The sequence below is a fragment of the Hipposideros armiger genome, unplaced genomic scaffold, assembly GCF_001890085.2.
Source record: "Hipposideros armiger isolate ML-2016 unplaced genomic scaffold, ASM189008v1 scaffold_143, whole genome shotgun sequence".
NCBI classification, from domain to species: domain Eukaryota; kingdom Metazoa; phylum Chordata; class Mammalia; order Chiroptera; family Hipposideridae; genus Hipposideros; species Hipposideros armiger.
The window spans coordinates 2,748,482-2,757,932 of NW_017731493.1; the positions used below are offsets into that span (position 1 = coordinate 2,748,482).

The 9,451-nt window shown below is 39.8% G+C and overlaps 1 protein-coding gene across 1 annotated transcript in view; it reads right to left on the reverse strand.

Moving 5' to 3' along the window:
• AHR (aryl hydrocarbon receptor) overlaps positions 1-5,446 on the reverse strand; it is a 41,258-nt gene extending 35,812 nt beyond the window's left edge. Inside the window, exon 1 of the mRNA XM_019650659.1 lies at positions 4,722-5,446. Coding sequence (XP_019506204.1) covers positions 4,722-4,786 — 65 coding nt within the window. The 5' untranslated portion in view covers positions 4,787-5,446. The remainder of the gene's footprint in view (positions 1-4,721) is intronic.
• Positions 5,447-9,451: the final 4,005 nt, after the last annotated feature.

Here is a 9,451-nt window from a genome sequence, read left to right on the forward strand (position 1 = left end):
CGCAGAAAACTCTGCAAACACCACATTACTACTCCACACACACACAACCTCTATAAGAAGTTCAATTGCCTACTCCATCATTTTTTGTCTATGGAAGTCAATTGTCAAAATTTTTAAGGAAAAATGCAAGGACAGACTACCAATGGGAATGTAAACTTATTGCAGAGCAATTTGATACTATGTCTCAGAGCATAATATTTCCCTCAATCTTAAAAGTATACATACCTGTGTGCCCTCAAATTCCATGTATGGGAATTTTTCCTAAAGAAATGACTAAGAATTTGCACAAAAATGCACATATCTCAAGGGTATGCTCTGAAAAACTAGTTAAAATGCTAAAAGGTTGGAAATAACAGAATTTTCCATTAAAAGAAAAAATAGTGAAATAAATCATGGACCACTAACAGAAAGGAGTATTATACAGCCATTAGAAGCAATGTTTTAAAGGAGGGGAGGTAGGGAGCAAATCAGTAAGAAAGAAGGAAAAGACTTAGATGAAAGGGCATGAATGCAAATACGGAGAAAATATGAAAATCAAGTTTGGGAAGCAGTAAATAATATAGTTAAGAACACTAACTATTTGAGAACAAACAGTAGACAATAAGGCAATACCTAAGACATGGATGTATCACATGCACTGCTGAACTACCTGGACAGTACTGGGAAATTGGGAAGAAAGTCTAGGGTCTGATATGCAAACACAGCTTTTTAATTTCCCACTTGACAATTTTGAATCTGAACCTCAGGTCCCTAGCTATAAACCTGAAATATTACTTTTTCATAGTACTATTATAAAGATGAAATAAAATTATGTATGCAAAGCACGGTGCACGCCTGTATCATAGTAAGTCTAATAAACAGCTTTCTGTTATATTAAACCACATACAAAAAAATCCATTTTAAAGAAGTGTGGAAGTAAAAAAGTACTGCTGTTAAAGATCTACATGGTATTTATTTCTAAGTAACTGTCTTAATCACAAATCCCAATACGCATGTCCTTTATGTACGTTTATTCACCAGGAAAGGAGCACAATTCAGCCAGACTCATAACTGAGAACATAATCATATACTGCCTCTTACTGTTTCACCGGAGAAATGACTGTTCTGGGATAATATAAGCAAAAATTATGAAAACAGAATTTATGTTTCTGTTTCATTATATCTTCAGCAATCTTTACAGTTTATAAAATGCTTTTTTGTTCTGCTAATTTTAGTTGTGAGAGTGGCAGTGTAAGAATTGACTGTCCTGCTAAACTGGTCAAGAATTTGTCCAGATCCTAAAAGGCAAGGAAACAAGACCTCATCTTTTAGTTTAGACCTAGTTCTCTTTCAATTTATATCTCACTGTTTCCTCTTTTGCCATTTATTCTTTATAAATGTTGCCAATAACTACACATTTTCACTTAATCGTTTCACAGTACCAATATGTAAGAGCCTCTATAATCACTATGTATAAGCTATCTAAATATTTAAAAGAAAAATGATGGTGAAGAAATAATTATGTAACTGAAATAACCTATCCTTTTATTTTAGAAGCTGTTTGGAAAATGGTATCATACTATATTCATATGCAACTTTTTCAGCAAAACAGTGCCTAATTTTATTCTAAGTAGGTATTATATAAATGAGGTTCCTGAGATTTAAATAGAATGAATAGCAACTTAGCAAAAATAGCCTAGAAGACAATGCTAGTATATTATATTATCATGGCTAGCAGGTTAATAGAGAAAAGAATTAGCTAAGGTTCAGAAGTTATTTCCCGTTCTGACACTTTCTGATGGCTGGCTTGATCACAACTACTGTTGATATCATTTCTAAGTGTAAAAATCATTTACTCAACACCTATTATTTGCCAAAATTCACTACTAACTTTCTAGAAATACAGTAAAGTACCACTAAAACTTTTTCTGTATTAATAAAACTTGAAAAGTACAAAAACAGACCCAAAGTTATTATCACTAGAGAAAAAAAGATTCTACTTAATATTAATAGTGCACTTTTCACCTATCTTCATGAGACAATAGTACTAAACAAATTAACAAAAATGCTATCATCTCCAAAGAAATAAAACAAGAACAAGGTTTAAGTAAAAAAAAATTATTTTTTTTTTGTTTTGAGCAGAGTTCTTAAGTACAGAACTACATTTTAAGGAAAGTTATACTGGAATCTATTCCTAACGTTATCTTTGAAAATGTCTTCTGGAAGGTAGGAAGGAAGGCAGATTAGATACAAGGTTGCTTCAGATCTTTTAATTTCCTTTCAGTACTCTCAAGAGAAAAGAAACATATTATTCAGTGTCTACTATATACAACATATTTTAGTGGGATTAAATTTAACATATTTAAGATGTATGTCCTACTAATGAAAATAATTCTCAATGTTAGGCTTGCCACTAGAGGGAGTTTATCTTGTTTAATTAGTTCAACTGAAGATTGGAAGAGCTTCAGGTTAAAATTATGTAACCGACTTGATTCCAAAGTTTTATGGAACTGTATATTTAAATGGCTGTCTTGTCAACAGTTCTATAATTATGCTACAACATATTTTCTTTTTAAGTAAAATAAAATGGCTTTCAGTTAAGAGGTCAAAATTAAACCTCAATAGCATTTTCAGTGCAAAGATGTGTTTTTCTGACAATGTTGGCATTATTTCAGACCCCATTAGCTACAAACTAGTAATTTAACTTAAAAAAAAAACCATTCTAAACTTAGTATTAGATTTGATGGCTGCATTCCATTACAAAGCTACCCATTTTTCACTCAGGTACAAATAATTTATAAACAATTTCATGTGATTCTGTAAATGCCCACTAGGCTTTTCTTATGGAGCAATGTAGTGACAATTTTAAGGCATTTATAGGATTAGAAGCAATGCATGATGCACAATAAGTATCTGATAAACATCTATACTAAATAAGATAAAATAGGGGTAATGTGAAAAATGCTTTAGTAACACTGTATTACAAGAGATTATTACATGCAACTATACTAAAAGTCTTAGGAAGTATATTAAAATATTAAGATCAAATAAAAGATACATCTTACATAAATAAAAGGAAAATATAATGTTTGAAGAGATCTTTAATACAATGTTATCTAGAAGCCAAAAATGTTAAGCTTTATAATAAATGCAAAAATAAGGCATACGACTTTTTTTTTTTAAGCCATCTAAGTCCTTTTTGTAACACATGACAGTAACTCATTAACTTAAAAATCCACCAGGGAGCTCTTCAAGTTTTCTGACTATACATGAAAAAACCCCATGATGCCTCTATTATAAATTATGGTAAGTGTACTATTGCATTAATAAATACATAGAACAGGTATTTGGAATGCCTCTCAACTTTAACCATCAAGGACAAAGTCAAATTAGACAAATCACTCTACTTTGGCTAGCTTGTAAATCAATGTCACAGAACTGCCAAGACAGAAAATTGCTGACTCAGCAGTATTCCTGTTGGTCACACTTGCAGCATAAAACTTCTAAATTTTAATCAGTCGATTTATAGATGAATATCCTCTGTTAATGCCAAGTATAGAGCTGAAGAACTGTGATCTTCATATTGAAATTAAAACTCCAGAATAATTCAACTTTTACACCAGTTAGTGGTTTTAAACAAAGCTTAAACTACTTTTCTGGTTTGAATTAGTGATCTAAGTTAAGTTTTAAGCAAAAGGCACACTTCTAATTTGCTCTGAGTAAATCTTTAATGTGTTCTTAAAATTGTTTATGAACATCTGAAAAATGTGAAGTAAATTAACTCAGAGATAACAAGGAATAAACACATGAATACAGCCAACTCACAAAAGTAAATCTGTCTCAACCATGGATTTGTTTTTCTGGAAAAAAAAATTCTGAAGTATTTGCCATCTCACACAAATATCCCACCAAGACAAACAAAATATCTGTTTGTATTCGCTTCATTAGAATTGACAAAACTTTGAAGTAGGGGGGGAAAGGGAATTAGAGAAAGCTATCAAGAGTGAAAACGTCTGTTTCACTAAGTCCAGTTCCAAATCTGTTACTTTACAGACCCTAAAACCACCGCAAAAGCGATAATGCCCCAAAAAGACAGCTGAAAAATGAAATCCCCCCCACTGTATTGTGCCCACCACACACACCCACTCACACCTGCTACCATCTCTATACGTTTTACCGATATGACCACGTCGAGCACCACAAAATTACTGCCAAATAAGTAAATAAAAGTGCAACGAAAAGCCAGTTGCACCTGACCAAAATCGACCTTCAGAGGCACTCAGCTCCTTTCTTGCAGTGAGTGGCACACGTTTAGCTCTTTCAAACACCTCGCCCTACCAGAAATGAGAATTAGGACCGTCCTCTAACCGAAGAGGTTATTAAAAGTGGAAGGGGATTTCAAGACGGGTTTACGCTACATAATCCACCAGCCCCACCGGGCCGATCAGAGCTGTCAACAAATTAGGACCACAGTAAAAAGCTGCAAATGGGTGGGGGTGTGAAAGGGTTCGTGTGCGCGGGGGACAGGGGGACATTTTTTTAAGTGCAATAATTAAAAATGGAGAAAAAAATCTAAGGCCTGGGTCTCTCGACCCGCCCCCAAATCTCGACTCCACTGACTTGTGTCAGGAATGGACCTGACCCCCAGACCGCGGGGATTTGGGGGCGGGGTGGGGCCGCCTTCCGCACCCTCGCGCCTGAGCGCCCAGCCCGCGCACCGAGGACGCGCTCCGGACACTCACGTTTTCTGCACGGGCTTCCGCCGCTTGCGACTGGCATAGGTGATGTTGGCGCTGTTGCCGTTCATGGTGCCCAGCCGCCGGCGGCTCCTCCCCGGGAGCGGGCGCAGACGGCCGGGTCTCCGGGACCCGGCTGTGGCTGGGACGGCGACAGCGGCAGCCGCTGGTTCCACGAAGCCGCGCCCGCCTCACCTGCGTCCTCCGGGGGCGCTGGGAAGACGCCGCGCCCTCTAAGCCTCGGTTCCTGCAGTCCCGGGCGTCCAGGTGCGCTGCCCGGGCCTGGCGCCTGGGGGGCGGCGGGCGGAAACCGGTGCGAGAGGCAGCGCAGGTGCCTTCTACACCTGCGGAGGCGGCGCGGCGCGCCCCACAGGTGAGGCGGGCCGGGTCAAGGAGGAGCCTGGGTCGCCTGTTTGGAATCCCGGCCTGGGTCGCGCTCGGTGGCGTCGCGCCCCGTGACCGTCGCCGCGGCCCCTTGGGTAAAGGAGGCGCCGCCGCGCTGCTCCCGGGGCTTCCCCAATCCTGGGTGCTTTCCGTCTGTGGAGTTCGGGCTCTGGACGCCACTCCCGGGGCCACCAGCTTCCGCTCGGCTGAGCAGCTGCGCCTGGTCTGAGCCGGTGGTCCTGGGCACGCGCCCAGGACGGAGCGTCAAGTGGACCCTCCCGGCGTGGCCTCCGAGCGCCGCGCGCACCAGCTGAATTGCAGAAGCGCCCCCGACCTCTCCCTCTCTGGAGCCGCCCCGCCCCTTCTAGCCCCGCCTGGTGGCAGCTCACACTGGGAGGAGGGGTGGAGGCTGGGCTGCCTCCTGGACCCCTGCCTTCTAGCCCCGCCCCGCCCTACTTGGCCCCGCCCCTCATCACCTCCCTTGAGGGCCCCACCGTCCCTGCACGGAGTGACGTAAGACGTAGCGACGTCTCTCTGTAGCCATCTTCTTGAGGTCAACGGGAGACGTTTGTGGCCGTGTTTCTATCCTGGAAAGAAGTGTGATAACAAATTACGCGTAGCCAAATTCTTCGTAGCTAGACTAAAAGATAGACATGCCAAATAGTGAGCTTCACTTCACCTATAGGAGAGACAGTGACTCAGCTAGCTTTGGCTCAGAAGTACAGGAAGCTGGCAGATACCCAGGGGAACTCGAAATTTTCCTCGAGGGGAAGGCTTCAGAAGCCCACGTTTGGGTTGGAATTGGAAAGCTAGCAGTTTCCTTGGCTTTTTTCTTTCTTTTTAAATTTCTTTTTTATATTTTGTCTCTATACTAGACAATATATTTTCCTAGCCAGAATAACTTCGTTATTTTATAGTCACATTGCAAGTAGGTTGAAGAGAAGGAAACGAAGAAGGGAAGCAAGGAGGCATTAGAGGATAATAAGTAGGCTGGTATGGTTGGCTGGACAGAGGGGCTGGAAGTGGAGTTCAGGAATTTTAGGATCAATTCATAAAGCCTTGATAAAAGGTCTAAATTGTATTCTGCAGGTAATGAAAGCCTTTTAAAGATATTTACTAGGAGAGTGACTTTCTGGTGTCTTGGAAAAGTCTTGGAGGAAAGTGCAAACCGGATTGATTGCAAGGAGATGAAAGACTTGATGCAGGGAGAGTAGTTAGGAGCTTGTTGAAATAATCCAGGTGCAAGTCCAGGGAAGTGGCAATGGGATGGAGAAAAGAGAGATATGATAGATGATAGAAAAGGGTAAGGAACTAGGGGAAGAGAGAGCAATCTCAAGTTGTTCCAGGATTTATGACTTTCCATGCTGTTAACTGTATATTGCTTGTCAGGAGGAGGAGGGCATCCAGATTAAGATATCTGGATGACACCTCACACCACATCCATTCCTACATTTTAAAATGTCTTCAAGCCATTTCTACCTGGTGAGTTTGTTACCGCAAATACAGTGCATCAATAAATTAAACTCATCATTTATTCTTTAGCTGAAACGTTTTCATTGGTTCTACCATTCTCCGGATCAACCTATGAATCATTTTCAATTCTGCTACCACTTATATCTAAATACTCCAGCAAAAACTATTAAATTTTGTTCTTTGCAATATCCCTAATTCATCTCCCTCGACCTTATTCTTCAATAATACCAGCTCTAATGCCATACCATGCAGGATTCCTCAAATGATATCCCCCCTACACATGAATTCCATCAATAGATGTTTTGGGGGTAACTCCTATGTGCCAGGAATTGTGCTAGTACTGGGGAGACAATGGTGAACAAAACCAGAAATTTACCATGCTGTTGGGAAATACTGTAATGGAGAAGTACATGATTCAGTATAATTTTCTAGTAGATAAACCTGACCTCATTGAGGCAAAGGTGGGCTTTCCCCCAAAAAATGATGCTTGTGCCGAGGTCTGAAGGATAAAGTAGCCTAACTCAGGAGAAGGGAAGGGAACAGCATTCCAAGCCAATGAACTAGTACAAGCAACACCCCTTTAATGCGAAGGAGCCTGGCAGGTATGAGGGACTAAAACAAATTTAGTATGATCAGGGGAGACAGGCACAAATGATCAAATGTGTGTTTCAAAAATGTCACCCTATCTGCAGGGTGTAGAACAAATTAAGGAGGGCGCAGCAGAGTGGAATGTTTGCAAGTAATACTCCTTAGGAAACCATTTGTAGTCGCCAAGAGATGACAATTATTGATGCTAGGATGGAGGTGATTGTGGAGATGTAGAAAACTGAATAGATTCCATAGATATTTGGGAGGTCTTGGAAAATGGAGTGGATTTATGACAGAGAGGGAAGAGGATGTGTCAAAACCATAATAGTTTTCTGGACTATGTAGCTGGCTATGTATGTGGTAACGGCATGTTATAGTGGGAAATTAACTTAACTTTGGATCGCTTAGGTTTGAGGGACCTTTGAGACTTCGAAAAGAAGATGTCAAGTAGACCATAGAATATACAGGTTTGTAACTGTAAGATATATAAACTGGAGACAAATTCAGAAGTCATTTGCATTTAGGTGATGAGAGCATAGAAATTGCAGGGTGTGAATATATATATGAGAAAAGAAGGGTGGGGCCCCAAAGAACATCAATATGTAATATCTAATAGCTGGATAGAAGATGATGGTCCTGTAAAACCGATTGTAACGATTCGCTAGAATGGTAACAGAAGAATAAGGGGTCTATTGTGTCACAGAGGAAAAGGTAGAGAAATGTCAGGAGTGGCTAACAGTATTGAATGCTGTTGAGAGGTTCAAATAAGATGAGAACTGAAAATCTATTTTTTGGCTTCTTGACATGGGGTCATAGGTGACTTTTGTGAATACTATGTTGGTGGGCTGGCTAATAGATCTGCAAGTCTGATTGAAGCGGGTACAGAATTGAATTGGAGGTGAAATGATGTTTGCAAACACAATTTCTGTTTTGAAAAATAGGGCTGTGAAAGAGCAAGACCGACGATGGTAGCTAGGGGGAGTAAAGAGTTAAAGTAGATTTTTTTTTTTTAAATGGGTGATATTTAAGCAGTTGAGAGAGAGGAGACTGGACTGTGTAAGAAAGACAAGGAGCAGTAAACGAACCATAGATATTAAAAACAGGAGGGAATAAGTGTCAAAGCAGAAATAGGGAATTAGCATTATAGTAGATTAGATAATAGCAGAAATAGCCCCTCTAGTGCTTTACTCTTCCAAGTGGTCCACAGCTTCTCTTGGGAGTTATAAGAAATGCAGAATCTCTGGGTGTCCTTTCTGAGTCATAGTCTAAATTTAACAGGATCTCCCAGGTGATTCAAATGTACATAAAGTTTTAGGAGTGCTCCTCTACAGCAGCTGGGGAAGAGGAGGGTGGCAGGTGAGCTGTAGTAGGCTGGTAATTTAGGATCAGAAAGATGAAGGAGATGTGATGAGGAGGCTATTACATCATGAGCTACAAAGGAACAGGTGTGTTTTGTGGTTGATGGTTTTTGTTTTAATTTTACAAGACCATAAAGTAAAAGTGCTCTGGGAAGCGGCAACAGAGAACTAGGTGGACATCAACCCTGTATCCTGGATGTGTGATGAGAGAAAATAATTAGGCACCATTTGGGAGGACTCTTGGGAAAATGAGAGCCTCAGAGAAAGCCAGATTTTAGTTTAAGGTAAAAGATGGAACAACTTCCCGAAAAAGACAGTACATAGAGGGGAGTTCACTGTTTATGGATTAGGAATTCCAGGGGCACAGAGTCAACTATCTCTCTTACCTTCTCTTTTATTTCTTCATCTCTTATTCGTATCCATTGCCATTCTAGCTAAAAGGTATAAAGTATAAACAAATAATTTTCTTCTAGTATAGGAACTTTACGAGTGAAAAATGTATATCAAAACATAATTTATTGATACTGTGGCTTAAACCCCCTTTTCAGCAAAAGCATATACTAAATGTATGGAATCCCATCCATCAATCTTAATTCAGTGTTTTTGTTGTTTGTTTGTTTTGTTTTTTTAAATCCACCTTTTAAAAATTTTTTTTTTGATATTTGGTACAATCGTTCTCTTATTTTGTTCTGTTTACATATCCTTATTTTCTGTTTGACTTTAAGATTATTTTCATTATCTAGAAATCATATAATGCTTTGTTATATTCCAGTCTTAGTTAAGTAATGAATCTTTGTATAATCAAGATTAAAATAGAATATTGATAAGATCTTTAGAAGTCATCTTATTTTTTTTTTTAGATTTTTATTGGGGAATTGGGGGGATGGGAACAGTGCTGGGGAATTGGGGAAAGGGGAACAGACAAGTTGCTGT